The sequence below is a fragment of the Temnothorax nylanderi genome, unplaced genomic scaffold (assembly GCF_030848795.1).
Source record: "Temnothorax nylanderi isolate EJ_2023f unplaced genomic scaffold, tnyl_v1.0 TNYL_tig0499_pilon, whole genome shotgun sequence".
NCBI classification, from domain to species: domain Eukaryota; kingdom Metazoa; phylum Arthropoda; class Insecta; order Hymenoptera; family Formicidae; genus Temnothorax; species Temnothorax nylanderi.
Genome location: NW_027249561.1, coordinates 92,501 through 118,290, shown reverse-complemented (window position 1 = coordinate 118,290; position 25,790 = coordinate 92,501). Strand labels below are relative to the sequence as shown.

General features: G+C 45.6%; 1 protein-coding gene across 1 annotated transcript; it reads right to left on the bottom strand.

Moving 5' to 3' along the window:
- Positions 1–12,489: 12,489 nt before the first annotated feature.
- LOC139783413 (uncharacterized) lies at positions 12,490–15,483 on the bottom strand. Its single transcript, XM_071722564.1, has one exon. It carries the CDS (start codon positions 15,481–15,483, stop codon positions 12,490–12,492), a length of 2,994 nt encoding a protein of 997 aa, XP_071578665.1.
- Positions 15,484–25,790: the final 10,307 nt, after the last annotated feature.

The following is a 25,790-nucleotide window of genomic DNA, read 5'->3' as shown; positions in this document are numbered from 1 at the left end:
GACGTAGCGCGATATTTGATCCGTCGCGAATTGGGAATCGCCGATCTCCGATCGAACCGGGAGTTTCTCAACACCGAATTTAATTGGAAAAGAACCTTCGGATATTTTCCAAAGTTTATATTTTAGCGCGTGAGTGGAACAGAGTGTATATAAAATGGATTTCGAAGAATTGCAGTTTGAAGGAGAAGAAAGAATGGAAGTTGAAGTGAATGAACAAGAAGAAGAAGAAATGGACGTTGAAGTGAATGAAGAGGAAGAAATGGATGATGATGATGATGCAATATTGTCAGACGATTCATGTTATGACAGCGAAAGGTCTGATACGGAAGAAATTTTCAGAGTTTTAAACCAAGCTGAAGTGAATACGTTGAATCCTTTGAAAAAGATGTGTTGCACATACTTTTATTTCACTTCCGGGCACGCAAAGTTTTGTGTATCATGTATGGTGAGAATAAGCGGACTGTTCTCAATGTTGTACGCTGAGCGAAAACATGACACCCGTCTTTATGTACTCATGGACGGTCTCTTCTGTTCATCATGTGGAGATCCATTATATCTAATTATGCCATGTAATCTGTGTCCTGTGTGCACATGTCATTTGTGAAAGACATAGCCTGCAGTATTTTTAACTATTTTAGTGAAGCTTGTTTTATTAACCTTGATAGCTGTCTTTTTTCTCGCGAGGATTATTTTTGCATAACATAATACGCCGCAGATAAATCACGCGCATCCTCGCTTCTCATCTTATTCGATAGCGGTTCAGAGTATCCACCTGCGACTGCATGATGCAAAGGTAAGTAGAAGATTATTTTTCATGATAGCTAGTTTTGATAATATAATATGTCACAGATAAATCACGTACAACCCTCTCTCTTCATTTTTCAATGCCCTATAAATTGAGCTCGGGCTAGAGCGCGGTCAGTATAACGAACATCTTTAGCGACGATCGACAGCTATCAGATTCCGCGTGAATTTTTGATTGAGTGCGTGTGTGACAATGGAGTACATTGAAATATTTTTTCCAAGGAACATCTTGGTACGAAGTGCGACAAAAGTGTAGTGACATACATTATAGAGTTTTTAATGTTTTTTTTTTTGTTTAGTGGATGTGGCCGCGATGGGTGCGGCGCATTTTAAGGATCGAGGTGCAGATGGAGGACTTGTGGGTGCGGATCCGCATCCCCCGAGATTGCGTGGGTATAATTTTTTCCTTTGTGCGTGCGTGCGCATGTTTTAAGAAAAAGTAATATTTTTAATGTTTATCTTACAGCTGCGTATGGACTACCATATCCCAGGATTTATTAATATTGATTACTGGCGGTGGATGCGAGAGGAGAGACGTATAAACAGAGAACTGCAGGACTATCAATTCGATTCGTACTCGTTGCGAAGACTCTTCGGGGAGGATATAGAGGAGGAGGAGGAGGAATACTGGTAAGACAATCGCTTTTTTTAATAAAAAATATTGAATCCTTATCTTAATCGTGTTATTGCATTTATGTGTTTCAGGTGAAGAAAATTTGCCGCAAAATATCTTCAGAAATTTGCATGATAAATGTACTTTATAAGTAATCATGATAGTTGTAAAGTCATAATAGTAACGTTGACTTATTATTTGTTACAGCTAATGATTTTGCGTTCGATAAAACTATAATTTTTGCAAGTTTCTTTGATAGTTACTATAATGAAGAAAGACGTACATAAATGTTATAAAATTTTATTTAGTGCTATTATTGTATGCTTTGATAGGAATACTTTGAGAAATAAATGTATATTAAAATGCCTATCACTGTATCTAAAATTATCTTTCCTTCTGTCTACCGTTCCCTTGTCCACCGTCAGCGGTTTAGAATTACAGAGCGGTAACTCTCGATAAGAATGTGCGTGCCGCACTCGTCGCGCGATCATTAAACGTTTTCTCATCTGTCTCGTATAAATTATTAAATATTCTTCCTCTTATTTCCAATAAATAAATCACTTAAAATAATATAAAAATGATCTAACTATAATGGGTGACGGGAGCGAGAAGACGCGCGCGAACGGGAACGAGAGAGAGACCGCGAGCGATGGAGAGAGAGAGACCGCGACCGTGAAGACGCGCGAGAATGGGGGACGGGGGCGCGAAAGAACATCTACGAGGGGGAGATAACGCGAACGAGAAGACGTCGCGCGGACCAACGCGGTCGTTGCACGCGGACCTCGCGGCGCGGCGAAAACGCGGACCCCCTCTCCCGCGGCGCGGCAAAAACGCGGTACCCCCGCGAAATCCGATACCCGTGTGTAACCCGATACCCCCGCGGCGCCCCGAAAACGGTTCACGATAACGAGATCCTGTCGATTATCACACACACACACACACACACACACACACACACACGCGCGCGCATGCACGCACACAGAGTAATTTAGAACTAACATAGTTTACCTACTCGTGTCTCGCAATGATTTCATCACACACGTGTAAAACTGCACACGTCGGGATTAGCAACGCGATGTAACTCGTATTCGTAGAAGCCGCCGGCGACGGGTTTTCCGCAGGAATCTTCCAATAGATACGTCACGGGATTAGTTTTCTGCACTTTGATGATTCTAAACACCTCCGTGGTCCAATTTGGCGTGTATCCTTTTCGAAGATTGTCTTGAATTTACTCACGCGTACTGAGTCGCCCACTTTGAATTGCGCGGGAGCAGCGATCTTTACGTGGCTGTACACCGTTGTTAGGAGCTTGTCGGCGATCGCGGGGGTAACATCGATGGGTCGCATGCCGATAGTTCGATGCTTTCGCGCGTTGTAATCCGATACGAGACCCGGCAGCGAGTCGATCCATTTGTAATTTCCGTTGAGCGTAAACATTTTCCACATATCGTTCTTGAGCGTGCGATTGAATTGTTCGACGACCGATGCCTTCATTACGGAATAGGTCGAATAGTGATTGATATTATGTTTCTTCAAGAGTTTCTGCACGTTTGCGTTGTAAAATTCTTTGCCCTTGTCAGTCTGCAGATTTTTCGGGCATCTTCCGTCGTCTCGAATTATTTTCGCTATCGCCGTAGTAACCTCGGTTCCGCTCTTGGCCTTGAGCGGTACGGCCCATGCGTGCTTGCTCAGCACGTCGATAACGGTGAGTATGTAGTAGTAGCCTCTGTTGAATCGCGTGTATGGACGCATCTCGACCACATCCGCCTGCCACAGGTCATAGTATCCGCGCACTATGACGCGTCTTCGCGAAAAATTTCTTCTCGCAGGAGCGTGTAATTCTTCCACCAGCCTCCGTTTCTCAGTTGATTGCTTTTTACTAGCCATGACGCTGACGCGCAACTGACGCAGAGATCAGATGTACGTTCTTATCTATTCGTGATGATTCGCAATTACATCTTGAATCATCTTTTGAAGTTCGTTTAGGGTAATTTGCACGTTATTCTGGAATGCGGCCATCTTTCTCTCGATTTCATCCTGTTGATCTTTCAAAATTTGCACGCTCTGCTGCACGTAACGTTTAATGGCTGCATCGCCATCATCTACAGGCGGCGCTATCCGTCGAATTTTGCGCGATTTCGCGTCAAAGTCGGTGGCGACCATGCAAAGAGCGTTATCGCGCACGTAATTTCTGATTAATCCGCTCCATTGATAGTAGAGGAGACCGGGGCTAGACCGTTAGTTTTTTTTCGGTGCCGATTTTTAACAACAAAATAAATAATTGTAGTTAAAAGTGGTATACCACTGTAAAGAGTGAACCTTTAGCTACAAAATTTATACAGGAAATTTTTATCTACGTCGCTTTGTTTAACCGGTATAGAGCAAAAACGACAACGGTGCAAAAATTGAAATCTCAAAAATGCCGGGGTTTAACCTGTTACACTGCATTTTCAATACATATACGTACATCTAATCCTGAAAAATGATAGGATACATCTTAATAATTGTTTTTTAAGAGAAAAATATAAAAATTTATTTAAAATTTTTATGCGAAACGTTATTAAAAAATAGTTACGAGGGTTCCTCTTTCCGCAGAAGTCACTCGCCCGACTTGTTTCACTCCTCGACGTCCGATGACTCTATTCGGTGTCTGAATGGTTGTAATTCCCGTCTCATCCATATTCCATATGCAGTGAGCCTGGAAATGCCCGGAAATGCCTTGGAAATGCACCCGGACTGCTTACTGACGGATTAACCCCAAACACAAGTTTCAGGTTTGATCGCCCACGAAATATTAGACATCAACGATAATGAAAAAACTACACTGGATTCGTGTTCAGCATGCATTATTCTTTATAATCACGTACCTCGAGATTTGGAGAGCAAATATTATAGCAAATATTACAAAATTTCCACGCGCAGAAAATGTAACTTTCACCTTCCGAAAACACGTTTGCCCTCGTAAAAATCATAACACGGCAGGTAATCTGCCGAAACTCCGTTGGTCACATGGGTACCATAAGCAGCGTTTACAATGTTAATAGCGAGTTCGCACAATATACAGGTTCCGAGATATTTGATTTGGCGGATTTACCCCGTTAGCGGTCTAGCCCCGGTCTCCCCTACGGTTCCGCACCGCCTCTTCCGAGCGATATACCAAACTTGTTGATCGGCATTTCGATGTTGATTGAATGACTCGCCGACGCGCGGTTTAATTTATAATAAGTCCAGCCTCGCGAAGTTCCTCGATAATCGACAGGATCTCGTTATCGTGACCGGTGTGACCCGCTAGGCGCGAAGCTTCGAGCAATCGGAGACGATCTACAAGCTCGTTGGGATCATCCCAATGAACATAGTCGATCTTGTTGTCGTTTAATGTCATGGCACGCGGTATACCTTTTCCAGCTTTTTTACCCGAAATCGACGATGCAATTATATGGTCGATCTTGTTGCCGTTTAATGTCATGGCACGCGGTATACCTTTTCCAGCTTTTTTACCCGAAATCAACGGTGCGATTAATTGTGTGTACTTGTATCCCCTGTTGCCATTTATTTGAGCGTGAGCATCATAATTGCGTTTATGAGCACTCGTCGTCAACAGAATGCTCTTGTATGTTTGCATATCGTCCTCCGTGTAGATATCGTCATTGGGAAATTTCTTAAAGATCAACTCGTAAAGACCGCGTGTGCCAGCGTATCGTATGCCGTCGATAATTTTGTTGTCCGCGTTGTTCACGTCAAAACATTTATTACCGAGCATCATTCCATCGTTGCTGAAATAAACGCCGTACATGGTGTCTATACCGCTTTCTTGATCGCCGCTCAGAACTGCCCCGACGTACTTTTGGCCCAATAGACCAAAGTGATCTCGCAACGTTTCTCGACCCTCAGATGTTTGCAACTGCTGTCGAACGGACGTCACGAGTGAGTCATCCGTGGTTTCGAAAACATCTTCGTTTGCGAGTGATTCGAGCATTGTGAGTTGCACGGAAGGCGCAGAGGTTATCGGTGGTTCATTCAATGGACCTGTCGATCGTTTCGACTTATGCGGTTGTAAAATTTTGGTTATTTCGCTCAAATTAGATGGCACATTTATCGATCGTTTCAACGTAACCGGAGTTGAAGCCATTACAGAGTCATTAAACGAGGCGTTTGGCCGTTTTCGTTTGAACTTTGGCTCTTCGTCTTCCCACGCCGTTTCATTCTCAATCTTTGACACGTCAGATTCTTTGCCAACGGTGTTTTCGGCAATCTGCCTTAGAGGCTCGATGATGGGCTTAAAGTGTCTCTCCAACGCGATATCTTCCTCCATTTTACCAGTTTTTAAGGCGTGATACTTTTTGCGAATCGAATCGCTCGTTTTCGCAATTTAATTTGCTATCCTCTCGCGCTCTCTAATCTCCTCGCTGCTGTCCATGTTGCGATAACGTTGTTCAATCGGCGCGTCAACAACAACTAACCACGTTTCGGTATCGCAAAGTCGTTAAATCCTTTTCTGTATCGACCATTCGAAATCGCGCTGTCCTTGTCTATCACCACGAATCCATACTTTTGTTGCCAACATGTATGACACAATTTGCTGAAATCATCGTATGACATATCTGTGTTTACGTGATCGTTGAATATGTGTTTCAGATTGGTACCATCCTGTTTAAACAGAATCAATAAATTCGCGTTGTCGCGTATAAGATGCTTCGGTATCTTTGCATACGTCTGACAAAGATAGAAGCAGTCAACGTCCGCGTGCCGGCCCATTGCAAAGTATTCTCTTATCGTATCCTGCTTGTCGCACGCCACGTCATCAAAGATAAAAATAGAATTCGGGAGCGCCTCGCTCGGTGGAATGACGTCGCTGTTATTCGAGAACGTAAAGTAGCCAATCTCTTCTATCGGTGTTAGTATATTCTCCAAATATCGATATTTCGGCTGTTGCAACGATTTCGAGTACACATACACGTTCTCGAAACGTACGCCGTGCGGACTTTCCAGCAAGATTACCAAGACGTTTGTCTTGCCGCAATTCGACGGACCGCAGATGATACCGCGTATAGAAATCGGTAGCATGTCTCCATGTTTGCGTACCTCTTTCGTTAACTGTATCCTATCGTCAAAGTTTGTCACTTTGATCGTCCGCGATTGTCGTACGAACCGCATTTTACCTCCCCTCCACAACGAATGAAAAACAGTATCGAGAAAGCTGGCCTATTTATAGAGGCGCGTAGAGCTGAGATGCTCAGTCTTTAAAATGTTTTTGCTTGTGTCGGATAACAGCGATATTTACAATTTAACCGCCGAGCAGTTAAAGTATATACCAAAGGTCATTCTACTACGGCAGTTTTATAATCATATAGATTATTTGTGGGATAAGCTTCCCAAACATATCAAGGCAGATTCGGAGGTTCAGCAATACCGTCGCTGTTTAATACATTATAATTTGTCGTGTCAGCAAACGCACATCGACGGTCCGCCGCCGTTGATAAAAAACTGCGGCGAATGCCGTCGAAGATAGGTCGAGGTCTGTTGAATCGCGCGATAAACGCGCTTCCGATCGAATTACATATCCCCGGCTATCATTTTTGCGGTCCGGGAACTCATTTAGAAACACGATTGGCAAGAGGTGATCGGGGTATTAATCCATTGGACGCAGCGTGTCGCGAGCACGACATAGCCTACTCGCGTAGCAGCGATCTCGCAGAACGACACGTGGCAGACAATATACTCGCCGCGAAAGCGCGAAAACGTGTCACCGCGAACGATTCGACTCTCGGAGAGAGAGCTGCAGCTACAGCCGTCTGGGCGGCCATGAAGGCTAAAACGAAACTCGGTATGGTTTTGAAAACGAAGAAAAAGAAGAAGAACAAGCGAATACTTCCGGTAGCGAAACGCGGCGGTATCCTACCGATCCTGCCGTTATTAGGGGTTCTCGGTTCGTTGGTCGGCGGAGCGGCGGGAGTCGCAAAGGCTGTGAACGATAACAAAGCCGCGCGACGTCAGCTGGAAGAGATGCAACGTCACAATCGCGCCATGGATGGACTTTATCTCGCTCCGTACAAACGCGGACGGGGAGTCTCGAGAAAAAAAAACGTCGAAGAGACGCTAAAAATCCCCAAGGGCGTAACTACCAACGTACAACTGCAACAATTGGCAAAACGTATGCGCATTCCATATTTTCGAGGTATTTTCATGCGCGACTCGTTACCGATCGGCGGTGTACGTCGAAACGAGAGCGGTATCGTGAATTTGGATAATACTGAGGGACCGGGTACTCACTGGGTGGCGTACGCGAAGAGGGGAGATCGTGCCATATATTTCGACAGTTTTGGCAATCTTCGACCGCCGAGAGAATTGGCGCAGTATCTAGAGAACAATGTAATAGAGTACAATCGCACGCCATATCAGCGATACGATCAGAGCAATTGTGGACAACTGTGTCTGCGTTTTCTACAGTCGGCTGACAATCAATTTAAAGACCGGCGTTACGCTGTTTAATCTCAGTATTCATTCAAACATGTCACTGACATTTACGCTCACCGGCAAGAGCAGCATCCTCGCGGTAAGCTACTTTCCCGCCGTGGATTTGAGCGATGGCGATTACGAGCTCGGTCTGACAGATTTTGAAACCTATCACACGATACCGAATGTAAATTCGTCGAACAATAAATTCTACTATGACGACGACAAGGAGATTACCATTCCCGAAGGATCGTACGAACTGCGTGATATAGACATGTATCTGAAACGCGCTCTTTTATGGGATCAATCCAATAATGTTTCGATAAACGAAGATGAACCGCACCCATTGATTATTATTCGGGCTAATAACAATACGATGAAGAGCGAGATCAAGTGCGCTTATCGGATAAATTTCACCAAACCGAACAACATTGGATCGCTGCTGGGATTTTCAGCGAATCGCGTGCTGGAGTCGCGACAATTGGCACGAATCGGATGTTCCGATAAATATCATCAACGTAAACATCATTCGCATAGAGTGTGACGTGACCGCGGGTGCGTACAGCAACGACAAGTACGTGCACACGATACACGAGTTTTCACCGAGTGTGCCTCCAGGATATAAGATATCGGAAACGTCGGCACAGATCATTTACCTTCCGATCATCGTACGGAGCATTTCGGACTTGACGCTTCGCGTCGTGGATCAGGACGGCCGATTGATTGATTTTCGTGGAGAGGAGATCACCGTTAGACTGCATGTACGAAGACGACAGCGATAACGTGAGATGCTCGTACTGAACGAAGCTGAGCAGGTGCAACAGACGAGAAACAAAATTAGAGAGACAATCCGATCGCCAAAGAAGAAACTCACTGCGTCGAACGTTGAATTTCTGAAATCATTGGGTTTCGTCGTACGAAATGGCTAATATCTTAAACATTGGAGGTGAACCGATCTTTGACAACAGCGTCGTCAAGATTGAGACACACACGTACAATCCGTACGCCAACACAACGTTTGGACATAACGATGAGATAAGAATACCCATACAACAGCAGGATTTATACACGTTGCCGTGCGAGAGCTTTCTCTACGTTGAAGGAAGATTGACGATAAAGAAAAGGAATGACGTGTCTCAGGCAACGCTTGCGAATAATTGTGCAGCGTTCATGTTCGATGAGATTCGATACGAGCTCAATGGCGTGGAGATTGATCGCAACAGAAACGTTGGAATAACCAGTACCATCAAGAACTATGTATCGCTATCGTATAATGATTCTCAACTCATGCGGAATGCTGGATGGGACTTTTCATCGAGCATACCGGAAGGATACTTCAACTTTTGCGTACCGCTCAAGAGGTTGCTGGGCTTTTGCGAGGATTACAAACGTGTGGTTGTTAACGCTCGTCACGAATTAATTTTGATACGAGCGCGCAGCGATAACAATTGCATTGTAGAAAATCCTGCGACGGAGCCGGAAATTGAATTGTTTAAAGTACAGTGGCGAATGCCTCACGTCACATTAAACGAGATCAATAAGCTATCCATGCTACGGGCCTTGGAAAGCGGGCGATATCTTAGTGTTAGTTTCCGTTCGTGGGATCTGTACGAGTACCCCATGTTGCAGAACACGACCAAGCATTCGTGGGCCGTCAAAACGACGACTCAGCTGGAGAAGCCGCGGTACGTTATCTTTGCGCTGCAGACCGGGCGCAAGAATATCATGTCTCAAAATGTTAGCGTATTCGATGACTGTAACTTGACCAACGTGAAACTTTATCTAAACTCTGAATTTTATCCGTACGACGACTTGAATCTGGATTTTGGCAAAAATCGATACGCCGTCCTTTTCGATATGTATGCGCGTTTTCGTAAAGCTTATTACGGATACGATTCCAGTGATACGCTTTGCAGCTTGTATACATTCCTAATGGAAGGACCTTTTGTTGTCATCGATTGCTCGCGACAAAACGAATCTGTCAAGAGCGCCACCGTGGATGTGCGAATAGAATTTGACTGCAAAGAGAATGTACCGGCAAATACTACCGCCTATTGTCTCATCTTGCATGATCGTGTAATCGAATACTGTCTGTTTAATGCACAGGCTGGCACAGCCTTATCAGAAGGCTCGCACGCCAAGGCGGAATGACAGTCACAAACTTTGCAGTTGAAACTCAAGGTTTTATTAACTGAGGCGAGATGTTCGCGTTACAGGCTCGAACACGGTTGCGATCATCCGTACCCGACAGCTTAGTGTGATAGCTGTGTATCGCTCGGGATTCGGTAGCGAACTCTGCCCTAGCGCGGTACGCGAGAGCGGATGAGCAGGTTTCGGCGATCACGCAGGAGGTGCGTGATCACGAACGGCGAACTATTGGATCGGTGTATTGAGACGAGGCGCGGTACGCGTGGCTTTAAGAAGCTTCAACAATAATAAGCGAAATAATAATAAGCGGTCGCGATACGCGAGGTAGAAATTTCGTACCCGGCGATTTCCGAACATACCGCCCGCCTCGAATGTATAGCACATTCGAAATGCTTACGATTTAAATCTGGTGGTTATGCTAATGGTTTATACAACTATATACACGAATTCTTAATGACACATAACTTATAATTAAGTGGATCGCTGAATACATACGATCGTCGTCAGGGGTTGTCTCCGCCCGCCGTGGCAGAATTCGTCGATTCTTCATTGTTAATCTCAACGGGGAGGAAGCATAGTTTGACAATCGGTCGTTTGTACTCCGAGCGATGCGTTTTGACAGTGACTACGCGAGTCAAGCCGTCATCTCCGGGATGACACGCGGTAATGCGACCGAGTTCCCATTGGCTCGGAGGAACCAACGGGTTGCGCAAAAGAACAATTTGGCCGACTTTGGCCAGTCGCTGGACGACGCGCCACTTAGGGCGTTGTTGAAGGGAATGTAAGTAGTCGCTTGACCACGACCTCCAGAAAACTTCGGTTAGTCGCTGGATCATTTGCCAGCGCGACAGTCTCGTTTCGTTGAGATCGAGCACGCTAGGCTCTGGAGGGGCGACAAGAGCGGTACCGACGAGGAAATGACCAGGCGTTAAAGCTTGATAATCATCAAGACTGTCAGAAACGGGAGCAATGGGCCTGGAATTCATCAGAGTACATGGCCTTTGGCAGCCCTCGGCGAGACACAAATCGTTGATACGCGGCCAGGAACGTTGTAGAGCTATAGTCACTGACAAGCTCTAAGTGAATGGCTTTGGTCGTTAAACAGACGAACAAGGCAATGTAGGCCTTGTGTGATTTGTGTCTTCGTCCGGGAGCTGTTCGGATAGCGATGGGACCTGCGTAGTCGACGCCGGTGTGTATAAAGGCTCGAACGGTACGGTTAACTCGGGCTTCCGGTAGATCCCCCATAAGTTCGATCGGTGTTTCGGCACGTTCGCGTGTGCATCGGATGCACTTGTACAGAACAGAGCGAACGGTTGCTCGAGAACGGAGAATCCAAAACTCGCTCCGCAATGACGCGAGGGTGAGCTGGGGGCCGGCGTGCAACGCTCGTAAGTGATGGTGTTCGATTAGGCGAGGCAACAACGGATGTGACCGCAGGACGATCGGATTTTTTGTCGTGCCGGGAAGGCAAGTGTGGCGAAGCCTGCCGCCCACGCGGATAAGGCCGTCGGGATCCAAATACGGATTGAGGGGGGGGAGAGCGGACTGGTTTTCGGCAGGGCTTTCGAGTTTTTTAGCGCTGCGAGTTCGTGGGGGAACATTTCAGCTTGCATGGTTTTGAGCCAGTAATGTTTAGCTCGTTGAATTTCGTCGGGTAACAAGCGTGCAGAATAGCCATCGATAGGCGGAAGTGAGCGTCGTCTCAAGATGAATCGATACAGGTACGCGGTGATTCGGAGTAATTTAGGCCAGGACGAGAAACGCGACGAAAGGTCCCAACTCGGTGTCGCATGAAGGGTATGAGCGGGTTGCGCTCGGCGCTCCTCGAGGGGGATTCCTGGTGGTAATGGGGAGCACGTGTTCGGCCAACATTCGGGTGGTTGGCGTAGCCACAAGGGGCCTGACCACCATAAATGGTGAGCTTGCAATGCGTCGGGAGCAATGCCACGTGACGCGCAGTCCGCGGGATTATCTTGCGTTGGTACATGACGCCATGACGCTTCTGGAAGTATGGATTGAATGGCGGAGACGCGATTGGCGATAAAGGTTTTCCATCGAGATGGAGAGTGCTTTAGCCAGGCCAAAACAATCTGAGAGTCCGTCCAACAGCAAAACTCGAGATTTGGTAGCTGAAGAGCGGTACGAACGTATTGGACCGAGTTGGCGAGAAGATGAGCCGCTTTTAGTTCCAGACGGGGAACACTTAGCGTTTTGAGTGGGGCTACTTTTGATTTGGCCATGATTAGCGAGACCGACACGGATCCGTCCACATGTATGAGACGAAGGTACACGACAGCTGCGAATGCCTTCGTCGAGGCATCGCAAAACCCATGAAGGGAACAATGCATGGTGTGAGGTCCATGTTCGGTCCAACGCGGTATCCTAATCGCATTGAGACGAGGAAGTCTTGTCTGGTAGTCTGTCCAGTCATTTAGCTGTTGGCTCGGAAGCTCCTCATTCCACTGGCACTAAAGCAACCACAACTGCTGCATAAATATCTTCGCGGTTATAATAACGGGTGTGGCCCATCCTAATGGGTCAAAAAATTTCGCTATTGTCGAAAGGGTCGTTTGTTTTGTTTTCATTGGAGCAGAGGGTACGGAAACACGGAATTGGAAAACGTCGAGCGAGGGATTCCAGATGATTCCCAGGACCTTGATTTGCTCGTCATCCTGAAGAACTTTGTGTGTAGCTAAGCCATGATCGGAAGGATCAATATCGGACAAAAGATCGGATGAATTACTTGCCCATTTTCGAAGGCGAAAACCGCCTTTATTAAGGATCGCGATTAATTGGTCACGGGTTTGACGAGCAAGTATGGGATCATCGGCGCCAAACGCGGTGTCGTCGACGTAGGTTTTGCGGCGTAAAACGAGAATCGCTAACGGAAACTCAGCTCCATGGTCAGTCGCTAGTTGCTCTAGGACGCGGAGAGCTAGGTACGGAGCGGCGGCAGTGCCGTAGGTGACCGTCACGAGAATATATTCCTTTAAAGGTTCGTCTGGGGAAGGTCGCCAAAAAATGCGCTGGTAGGTGATGTCGCGGTCATCGATCAAAATCTGTCGATACATTTTGCCTATGTCAGCGGTGTAAACGTACCGATGTTGACGAAACAGTATAATGACAGTAGGTAGCTCCTGTTGGAGCTTTGGCTCTATTAACATGTGGCTGTTCAGCGACGTGCCGTTAGTGGTTGGGGACGAAGCATTGAATACTACGCGCAAACGAGTGGTCGCACTGTCCGCTCGGGAGACGGCATGGTGCGGAATGTAATACGATTGTGGTGGCGCAGCTTTATTGGGTGAGACTTCAATCATATGCCCTAGTAGCTCATATTCAGCGAGAAATTCACGATAGGCTGACGCTTGACTGGGATCTCGCTGGAGGCGGCGTTCCAATTGATGGAACCTCGAGAGGGCAATGGCGCGGGACTCACCTAACGGTATAGGCGGTCCGGTTTTGAACAGTAGTCTTACGACATAACGTCCTTGCGGCGTACGGGAGTGAGTTGCCATGAAGTGCTCCTCACATTGGCGTTCCTCAGGGCTGAGATGAGCCTTCTGAGGTATCTCCTCGACTTCCCAAAATCGACGGATGTCGAAATCGAGAGCCTCGTATAGATCACCGTGGAAGACGGATACGGACGAGGGTTCGCGGGTAGGAGGTGGTGCAATTGGGCCGGAGATGATCCAACCGAGGGTTGTATTTTGCGCGGTAGGTTCGTGAATGGAACCCTTTCGAACACCGTCAAGCACGAGCATGCCGAATAAATCGGCTCCAATGATTACGTCAATTGGATCGGAACTCATGGGTTCACTGTCAGCAAGGTTGAGCCCGGTAATGTGCTTCCATTGACACGCTGTTTCGACTCGACTCGGAATATATTTAGTTAAAGACGGAAGAATGAGCGCGGTGGTCGAATAGGCAGGTCCATCGTGAGACGCAGGGGTGATCGTAATGTGAGCGGCGTGTCGCACAACCGACTGCGTTTCGCCGATACCGGTAACGAAAACGGCGCGTCTAAGTTTTGGTAATCGAAGGCACTGAGCGAGCGATTCGGTCATCAAGGTTGACACAGAGCCTTGATCGAGAAGTGCACGGACGGTGACGAAGCGACCGGAGCTTGAGTGTACGCGAACGCGGGCGGTGGCGAGCAAAATTTTAGAGTTCGGCGCCACGGTTTTCGAGATTAAATGCGCTGCGACCTCATTGGTTTTATTTTCGGTGTGAGCGAGAGTTGAGACGGGAGGCGATTCGGTCTCGACCGGCTTAGCGATATTCTCAAAGTGTAATAACGAATGATGTCGTTTTTGACAGTGTCGACACACGTAAGAGCTCGTACACTCTATCACATGATGTTTGGTACTGAAACAATTCAGACAACGCTTATTTTTTCTAATAAAGTCGGAACGTTGAAATGGAGTTTGCTTTAAAAACGCGGGGCATTGATAGAGCAAATGATTCGCTTTGCATATAGAACATGCAAGCGGAACTGCGGAAGCGGAGTGAGACGCGAGCGATTTCTTCTTCGAGGATTCCCCAGGTTTTTCCTTTGGCGGTGGTAAGATCTCTAATGCGCGAATACGTGACTCGAGAAATTGATCAAGTTCACGATAACGGGGGTAATCTATGGTATCTCCGAGCTTGAGCTCCCAAGCCTTTCGCGACGATTGATCAAGGTTTTGAGCTACAAGAAAAACAAGCAAATCATCCCAATGTTCGACTTCTCGACCGAGATTCTTGAGAGCCTGAATTGCTGTGTTAGTTTGATCGCGGAGGTTCCGAAGATCTTTGGAGGTTTCTGCGGTAAGCGACGGAAGATTGAAGAGATTTTGCAAATGAACGGTGATAAGGCGACGTTTGTTGTCATAACGAGACACGAGAATATTCCACGCGACCTCGAAATTCTGCTCGGTAACCGCGAGATGGTCAAGCGCCTTACTTGCTTCCCCTTTTACACATGAGCACAAGTAGTGCATACGATCTACATTAGACAAATTAGGTTCGCTGTAAACTAAAGATTTGAATCTGTCGCGGAAACTTTCCCACTTATCTGTGCTCCCGTCGAAGGTCGGCAGGCTGATCCTGGGTAGATGCGTCGTGGCTCGGAACGGATCAGAGAGGCTGCTTCCGTCGCGTAGGGTGCCGAATGGATGGTCATCGTGACTGGCGAGAACGTCGGACATATAGTCGGCAGCTTCATTATAGTAGTCCTCGCAGGCGATGAAGTAGTTCTGGGTGAAGTAAAGATGCGAATTTCTTAGCTTCTCTTCGGCAAGGAACGAGATTTTGGCATGGAGTTCCTGGCATTTGGCGAACATCTCCTTCAGCGTTGAAAGACGCTGTCGTGTCACGGCCGGAGTCATTTTGGATTGCCCGAGCTTCTCGAAGTTGGGCAACGCACGAGACACAGCATTCATATACTGGTCTTGCATGACCAACAGCTCCTCAACGGAAGACATGGTGGAATTTCAATACTCGGTTCGTTAAAGTCACAAAGTTTTTCTTCTTGGCAGCGATCCGGCTCGAAGGACCAATGTTTAATGCACAGGCTGGCACAGCCTTATCAGAAGGCTCGCACGCCAAGGCGGAATGACAGTCACAAACTTTGCAGTTGAAACTCAAGGTTTTATTAACTGAGGCGAGATGTTCGACGCGTTACAGGCTCGAACACGGTTGCGATCATCCGTACCCGACAGCTTAGTGTGATAGCTGTGTATCGCTCGGGATTCGGTAGCGAACTCTGCCCTAGCGCGGTACGCGAGAGCGGATGAGCAGGTTTCGGCGATCACGCAGGAGGTGCGTGATCACGAACGGCGAACTATTGGATCGGTGTATTGAGACGAGGCGCGGTACGCGTGGCTTTAAGAAGCTTCAACAATAATAAGCGAAATAATAATAAGCGGTCGCGATACGCGGGGTAGAAATTTCGTACCCGGCGATTCCCGAACACTGTCCATTGTCGAACGTAGTGCGCAAAATCATGTAAATTGCAATATCAGCGGGTATTGCGATATAAGATACACTGATGTACCGCGATAAGATACAGATTGCTCCGTCGTTTCGTCATGATCGTACCAACGTTTGTCGATCTGCAAGGCTTCACCGTCGGGATGAAATTTGTCGTAAAGGAGGTGGCGGTTCTGAGAAACGGGACCGTTTTGGCGCATTACATTTTTACATGTCCCATGCCATGGAGTCTCCTCACGAAATCCGACAAATCATGCGCTTCTTGGTTGATTGCAAATCACCATGGACTACGATGGGAGGATGGAAACGTGCCATACAGCATGGCGAAACATTTAATTACATCGGCCGTGCTTGGAGAGGGCGACGAGACGTCGACTCTTGTGTACGTCAAGGGATGCCAGAAACGAGAATGGCTGGTGGATCTGCTTGAGAATAAAGCGAGAAAACATCTAAACATTGAGACTTCGGATGCCGATTACGAAGATATCGAATCTTTAAATAATCTAGATGTTACTAATACTATAAGATGTGAAAAACATGTTAAGAATTGCGCATTACAAAATGTATTAAAAATATGTAACTGGTGGTCGCGACACCAGAAAAAATTATGATTTTTTAAAATAAACTATATATGTATATATAAAATGTTTTATTTCCTTTTCCCACATAGTTTGTAATATAATATAGATGTTTTAGTTGTTTAAAAGCTATTCAAAAGCTGTTTTAGCTGTTCAAAAGCTGTTTTTAGTTGTTTGATAGTTGTTTGATAGCTGTTTTTAAAGCTGTTTTAGTTGTTTTTAGTTGTTTTTTGTTGTTTGATAGCTGTTTTTAGTTGTTTAAAAGCTGTTTTAGCTGTTCAAAAGCTGTTTTTAGTTGTTTGATAGTTGTTTGATAGCTGTTTTTAAAGCTGTTTTAGTTGTTTGATAGTTGTTTTTAAAGTTGTTTGATAGCTGTTTTTAAAGTTGTTTTTAAAGATGTTTTAAAGAAGTTTGATGGCGGTTCAATAGCAGTTATACAGATTAAACCATTGAAAGTTAATGGTGCGATATCGTTTTCATGAACATACGTGTCTCGCGGTGACTTCATTGCACACGTGCAAAACTGTACATCGTAGATATTTCGCAAGGCGCATCCGTACGGATGCTGAGATCATTGTGAAATTAGATATGTTAAACAAACGATGTGACAATAGTAAGATATAGAAGGATGAATTTGATGGTACGCTCAGTAGTCGTGGACTGAAAGTCGCGAGTACAACACATGACGTGACATGAGCGACGAATATGAAAACTTGTGCAAACCGGTGCTCAATAGTAAATTCAAAATCGTGAAGATCAGCGAACCGCGCATGAGAAATTGTTCTAGAGTGCGTTTGTGGAGAGTTGACATAGTGAGGTATTTGATCCGCCGCGAATTGGGAATCGCCGATCTCCGATCAAACCGAGAGTTTCTCGACAGCGAATTTTATTGGAAAAGAACCTTCGGATATTATCCAAAGTTTATATTTTAGCGCGTGAGTGCAAGTAAGCAAAGTGTATATAAAATGGATTTTGAAGAATTGCAGTTTGAAGGAGAAGAAAGAATGGAAGTTGAAGCAAACGATGAAGAAATGGAAGTGCCTGAAGAAATGGACATTGAGGTAAATGAACAGGAACATGAACAAGAACATGAACAAGAAATTGATGATGATGCAATTTTGTCAAACGATTCGTGTTACGACAGTGAAAGGTTTGAGGATGTTTCGGAAGTAATTTTCCGAGTATTAAACCAGGCTGAAGTGAATACCTTAGATGAATTGAAAAAGATGTGTTGCACATACTTTTATTATACTTCTGGTAATGTAAAATTTTGTGCATCGTGTACTGTGAGATTACGAGGATTATTCTCAATGTTGTACGCTGAGCGAAAACATGACACCCGTGCCTATATACTGATCGATCATTTATTCTGTGCGTCGTGTGGAGGTCCACTACATCAAATAATGCCGTGTAATCTCTGTTCAATTTGCACTGTTTGTGATTGATAGTGCTACGTGGCAAAGACATGGTGTTCGAAGGCTGTCTGTATTGCATATCAATAAAACTGCAGTTTATGCTTACAGCTTCTTTCATGTGTTGCTTCTTTCTAACTTATGTGTTCAAAACTCTAAATATTTTGTATAAAATCATTGTTGTGTTGCAAATTGCCGAAGGTGTTTGACTCAAGAGCCAGGGGTTTCAGGTTGAAATCAAGCGGTGGTAAGCAAATTTTCTATTTGTAGTTTTCGCATAATTTCTGAACGAGACCGCGCGCGAGGGAGAGAGAGATAACGCGACCGTGAAGACGCGCGCGAACGGGGGACGGGGGCGCGAGAGAACATCTACGAGGGGGAGATAACGCGAGCGGGAGCGTGCCGTGTGACGTCACGCGGACCGACGCGGCCATTGCACGCGGACTCCGCGGCGCGGCGAAAACGCGAACGCGGTCACCCCTCCCCGCGGCGCGGCGAAAACGCGGTACCCTCCTCCCACCCCGCGGCGCGGCGAAAACGTGAACGCGATCGCCCCTCGCCCCGCGGACCCCTCTCCCTTGGCGCCGGAAACGCGGTTCCCCCCCTCCCCGCGGCGCCCGAAAACGCGGTTCCCCCCTCCCCCTCCCCGCGGCGCCAGGAAACGCGGTTCCCCCCTCCCCCTCCCCGCGGCGCCCGAAAACGAGGTTCCCCTTCCCCCTCCTCGCGGCGCCCCGGTCCCCCCCGGTATACCCCCCCGCTCCTCACCACCCCTCGAGCACCAACACTTTGGTTAGAACGCCCATAGCTTACCTACTCATATGTAAAAAAATTGTTGAAAAAAAAAGTCGGAAAAGTGACTTTTCACAAAAACTAATGTAACTTTTTCAATTTTTAAGATATTTTAATTTTTCAAACGGTTTTTTCATCCTCAGATGACGCACTTTTCACTGATTATTGCAGTTTATGCCGGCCGTTCCAAAAAGTATATTGATTTTAAGGTATAAAGGTGCGATTTTTTGCGGAAAAAAATGCCGAGAGAGAACTAACGGGCCGAAAAATATATCACCGACGTGGATCGATACTTGAAGGTTCCAACTACCTGTAGATGGCGGCACAAGGCCCATTTCCATTGGTTTACTGGGTCGTTTTCGAAGTCAAAAAACGCTGGGGTGTATTTTACCCAGTGTGACCTAAAAGGGTTAAGGATACGTCATAATATTGAACCAGTCTGTCAGTTTTAACTTCGGATTCGTATTCAGCAGGAAAAAAATACATGGGAATACAGTAGTGTAGTGTCTCGGCCAAAACAATTTTTTTTTGCCTTTAATTCGTGTTTTTGAGCATTTTTTTGTGGTTATCTCATAAATTTTAGCCAATCTGACAATTCTGACTTCGGATTCGGATTCAGCGGGAAAAAGTACATGGGAATACACTAGTGTAGTGTCTCGGCCAAGACACTTTTTTTTGTGTGCCTGTGTGATTAATAAGTAGCCTTAAAATTAATGTAATAGAATCATATATTTCTTAAAACATAGTTAACGTGTAATATATTAATTTAAATTTATAGCTATCATATTAAGTTTGTAGCTATTTATTAATTGTTGGAGCAAAAAAGAAATTTTATAGATTGCTAATGTAATTTTATGGATGTATATTTACATTGCAACGTATATCGTAAGATTTTCTGCATATGTATTTTTTTACTTCTAAATAATGTCATTAATTAATTAATAATATTACAAACTGTTGCAGAATATGTTGCGGATAAAAAAGGCTGCACTTTACAAGATGTAGGAAAGGTGATTCAGGAGTGGCTACGGCATGCTACCGACCGAATGAAGTATAACTCCAAGAAATCATAAATATAAAAATATCAGTTTCAAATATCTTATATAATTCGTTAAGACAAACATAATATAAAAAAATTACAATTACTACATATTTATTATTAAACATAATATAACTTTTATATATATATATAAATATATATAAATATATATATATATATTGTGACGTTGCAGTTTCGCTGCATCGTTGCAGCGCCCCGCCGCCGTCACAAGGCGCGGGTTTCGCGACCTTTTTCACGCCCGAGGACGGTTCAACGAATCGATGCGAGATCTCCAGGGGCATATTATAATTGCGTTACGATATTCTGATCCTTTATTTTTATTTTGTATCATTTGCGTGGCGCCTCACCGAGCCGAAGACCGGTGTTTCCTGAGAGGATGCAGAGGGCGCGAAAGCGGAGTCGACGAGACGGACAAGGCGAGAAATCGGACGACGGAAAGCGGATCGGAGCGACAACTCGCGGGCCGCCGAGAGCGACGGAGCGCAGGAAAACACGCGCGCGGCGCGTGACACAGCGGCGGGCGAGCCCATAATGGCAGGGCCCCGGGACGCCGGGGCGAAATCCGCTCACCTGCCCTCCTCACATTACTGACCGGATCCTGGGATGGTTGGCCACCATTCCCGAACCGACAGGAAGGAACGCGGAGGCAGAAACGTCCCGTCCGCTGCCGGGAAGAATCCCGGAAAAAGCGCCCTGCGGAAAGCCGTAATTCACGGCCCTACGCACGAATCCGCCGCGAGCCTGCGAGCTCACCCCTCATTGGTCCGCGCTCCAACGTCGCGGGGCCGCGTACGCCCGGGGTGGGGTGCGCTATCGATTCCGCCATCGAGCGAAATTTCGGGAGCATTCGTGGATCGTCCTCGAGAACCTACGCACGTAGAAGCTTAGTCGCGGTACTTTATCTTCGCATTAAGTCGCATTTTGAAGCTGCGTACGACGTCCGGCTGCTCTCTTTACGACCCTTGGGACGACGGCGAGGACCCTCGGGAGAGAATCTGCCTACGGTGAGGTTGCCTCGGTAACGTTTTATGTAAAGCCACGACACCGCTCCCCGGGTCGCGCTCTCGCTCGGGAATATTCGCGATAATTAGCGTATTTGCCGACAAGGCGTATTTAGCGATCGATAGCGAGAGCGAGGGGCACCGGAATGGTCTCGTGGCCGTGGGATCGCGATCGAAATCTACGAACCTCTGGAGATCGCGGTAGACGCGCCGATGACGACGTTCGATATAGCAAAGACGCCATTTCTCGCGGCCTTCGCGTTCACGATCGCGTGTCTCGTTATGCGTAGTATTTCGCCCGGTCGAATCCTAGATTCTGCACGCGATATTAATGGCGTCAGAGGGATATTCGCGTTGGTTTAATTGCGTTACTTACGATTCGCGTTCGGACATTTAGCCTACCCTCGCGATATCGGCTGCGTTGAGATATTATTCGCGGTAGGATGTGGTTCACCTTAAGATACCATTCGCGTCGACTTAATGTTGCGTCTCGTTGTTACTCGCGGTAATCCCGTAATCTTTCTCGCGTTAATTCGAGTATTTCGCGTTATGCCGAGTGTCTCGGCGCATCATTTTTCGCGTTGGACGATCGCTGACGATCGCGGGTGTTGCGTTCGATCAGAATCGCTTGCGTAATCTCAGTTCCTTGCGTTAGGATAAATCGGTCATTTCGCGTTAGTTATAGTATTGTTCGCGGTAATTCCGCATATTTTCTCGCGTTAGTTTAGTATTTCGCGTTATGTCGAGCGCCCCGGCGCCTTCTTCTTCGCGTTCGGATGTCCTTGGCGATATCACATGTTGCGTTCGTTCCTTCTTGCGTTGGGACGTTACTCGCGTCACGTTATTCTTTGCGTTAGACTAAGACTATTACCGGCGTTAGATTAAGATTACTACTTGCGTTAGAATAAGATCATTTGGCGACAGAATCTCTGCACGGGTTTGGACCGTGCGCTCACGCGCTCCGAGCGTGACGCACTATCATTTCGCGGCATTTCACGCTATTATTTCGTGTTTATTCCAGTTACGTCGTATTCGGTCGTAATTTTTACCGATACTCTATATGATTTATCCGCGTAATATTCTACTATTATTATCTGTGAAATTCTATGATCTCGGTGATTTTGTAAGTTTAGTTCTCTTCTCGCGTTATCTTGCTTACTAACGGCGCCTTCCGCGCGTTTACTGAGTTAACGTAATTTTTCGTTTATTTCTGGCGTCCGCGTTATCATATTTGGTTATTAAAAATCTGACGTCCGCGTTATCAACCACCTATTTGTTTTGGTTCGATTAAAGGAAGCCGGATTGGCATTTACTGTTCATCCGAGGATTATTACAGAATAAATGTTATCCCTTATTTGTTAATGGCTTGAGTTACGACATTAATTATTTTGCGTCACCCCGCCGAATATCACGCTGCCCTTCATCAACCCCGCCTTGCGGTTAGGTCGAGCTAGCCATTCCCTCGCACACCGACTTATTTTGTTTTGCGTCTCGTTTTTGGTTTCTCGCGATTTCGCGGACGCGAATTCACGCGTCTGGCGCCCAACATTAGAATCGTTTCGCGGAGTGTCGGAGGTGCGAGAGAATCACCGGAGAGGCCTATCATCCCGCTCTCCTTTCCCCTTTTGATCCGGCACACGCCCCGGACCGCTCCGGGAGTGAAAAAGTCGTGACAATATATATATATATATATATATATATATATATAGTATATATATATAGTATATGTATTATATATATACTATATATATACTATATATGTACTATATATACTATATAATACTATATATATAGTATATATATATAGTATATATATATATATATAGTATATATATATATATATATATACTATTATTATAAAGAGACAGAGTTTGTCGGTTTGATTGTTTGTCCTCAATGATCTCGGAAACCAATGGACCGAATTTTTACCATTCGTATATGAAATAGGGGTAGAATTTCCCGGGGAGTGCTATAGGGTGTATAGTTTTTCGTTACCGATCTTCTGGAAACCGGTTTTTCTAATTTCTTCAATTTTCCTCGATGATCTCGGAAACCAATGGACCGAATTTTTACCAAACTTATATGAAATAGGGGTAGAATTTCCCGGGGAGTGCTATAGGGTGTATAGTTTTTTGTTACCGATCTTCTGGAAACCGGTTTTTTTAATTTCTTCAATTTTTCGGGAAATAATTGACGGAATCTCAAAGAATTGTATATAAAACAAGGGTAGAATTTTCCGGGGAGTGCCATAAAGTGTATAATTTTTTGTTACCGATCTTTTTGGAAACCGGTATCAGAAGTTTTTCGAATTTTTTGGAAAATAATTGATCGAATTTTAAAGAATTGTACATAAAACAGGGGTAGAATTTCCCGGGGAGTGCTATAAACTGTATAGTTTTTCGTTACCGATCTTTATTGGAACCGGTATCCGAAACTTTTCCAATTTTTCGGGAAATAATTGATCGAATCTTAAAGAATTGTATATAAAACAGGGGTAGAATTTCCTAATAAAGGGGTTACCGGTTTCTGTCTAAAAAAAATCTACGTAATTGTTCTGATTTCTGCAAATTTTGAGATATCGAGCTAATTTTTTTTTATGGATAGAATATTATATTGAATTTCGAGGATCGGTGGAGGGGTTACCGATTTTTGCTTAAAAAATGTATAAGTTATTTGATGGATACAGTATTATTTAAGGAAGATTGTTATTGAATTTGGCGAGGATTAGTGAAGGGGTTACCGATTTCTGCTTGAAAAGTGTATAAGTTATACATGTAATTTTATATAGAGTATCATTAAAGGAAGGTTGGTATTGAATTTGGCGATAATCGGTAAAAGGGTTCTTTCTTTATAAAAATCAAAATGACATATAATATGTGTTTCAGTTTACACAATTGCGTTTTAAGTCCGACAAAGTCCATATTGGCACGCAGTGCCAAGACAGAGACAGAGACAGAGACAGAGACGAGAGGAGAGGGAGAGGGAGAGGGAGAGGGAGAGGGAGAAGGAGAGGGAGAGGGAGAGGGAGAGGGAGATAGAGGGAGAGAGAGGGGAGAGAGAGAGAGAGAGTATTTGCGTGTCTTATTACATATGTCCTCCGGGGCAAAGCCCGGGTAACCAGCTAGTATATATATATATATATATATGTACAAAAAGAATATAATTACGAAGGTATAATACAACCCGAAAATACTAATCGGTGATTGCGGGCGCGGATACGCGGCAATCCAGCGAGGATCGGAACGCATGCGCGGCGGTAATGGCTTGGCGGGAACTGTATCACGGCGCGATGATCCCAGTTTCGAAATACGGAGTTCTCTCAACCTCGCTATTTCGTCGATGTTTCGAGGGATCGTTCGGAGTTTCGGGAGGGCGAGTGGCCGTCCGAGATCACTCGGCTGAGGCAGAGATATCTCGACCTCGTTTGCTTGTCGACTCGTAGGAGTGGAATGACTTTGTATCTCGAGTACAGCGGCGGATTGGACTGGAGCTTGCTCGAGAGCGAAGTGGTTCTTTTCAGCTCAGTGTCGGTGTTTTATACCTTCTCGGAGGGCGAGAATCGATGGGAGTAGCCGATTTCCGGGCGAGACAAACGCCAGGGAAGCGGCACGGATCGGAATTACATATCCCTGTCTATTCGCGCTTGCGCTCGGCGAAAATCGGCTCCTGTCAGCGGCGCTTGGCAGGGTATCGGGGCTTTGAGCCGTTATCGCGGCTCAAGCTCGCCGATTCGATGGAAGCGTTTAAAAATGTGGGCGCACTGCGCCCTGTCATCGCCCGACTGATGTTCGGTCGGGCGGCATCCGGTCGTTGTTCGCCGGGAATTACGATGTACCGTTTAAGGTGCACATTGTTACATCCTCTCTTTAGTGGTGCCTGAATTGAGAGACGACTCGGTTCCCGGGTTCTTAATTTGCCCGGGCGGGGTGACGGGCTGGTCCTTTGGTCATCTCCGGGCCGGCTGGTCGTCCCTGTGACTTCTCCTTGCAGGAGTGGCGTTGTCCGTTGCCATTGAACCTCAGATGCCAGCGGCGGTAGCCGAGGTGGGCGATGTTTATTTGATGTTTAGAAAATCGATGTTTTCCATTGCTACATCGATTATTTTAAATCGATGTTTTTACTAATCAATGCATCGAATAAGAATCGATTATTAAAGAATAATATCGATGTTTTTTAACTAAATAAGTAACATTTACTTCGCCAGTCAATAATTAACACAATTAAGAATTTAATTGACTATACTGGCAATGATTATAATCGTGACGATTATATTTTTCGCAATAAATTTAATTATTTAATTATGATGCTTATATTATAAGCATCTAAAATTACATCAACTTTAGAATGATCAGAATCCTTGGTCGAAACTCGGTGACGATTTGTCACAACGATTATAATCGTTACTACGATTATAATCATTGCCAGTATAGTCAATTAAATTCTTAATTGTGTTTTTTAACTAACTTCACTTCGCAATGTACAGATGTCGCCACGTTGTAGCGATTAACATTCTCTACTTTCTTTCGGACAAGAAATTGTCTAACCGCTCATTGGCTGAGACGACGTAACGGAAAGCCACAACTTTGAAACTTTCCACGCCTGCGCCGCAAAAAAATCTTTTATTTTTTCCTTTCCGCATTGCCACATTGCCGCATTGCCGGGTGACGGGCAGTGAGTAATGACTACTGTGATTGTGACTAGCGCTCTTTGAGTCTTCGCCAGTGTTCAAAGGGCCGATTCCGATCACCGTCTCCGAACGTGATCCTCTGATTAACGTGATCCTCCGATTAAACCGAGAGAATCTCCGATCCTCAGGGTTTCTCATTATGCGTCTTTCCTTTTCGCATTGCCGCATTGCCGGGTAGTGACTAGTGACTAGTGCTCTACATACAGTAGCGTGTTCGATTGTCCGTGATACGAGACGACAGATAAAAATAATTGCGGGTCTTAAATAATTAC

What these genes read in the sequence shown, in the direction of transcription:
- LOC139783413 (XM_071722564.1), bottom strand. Translation starts at nt 15,483, where the DNA reads ATGTCTTCCGTTGAGGAGCTGTTGGTCATGCAAGACCAGTATATGAAT.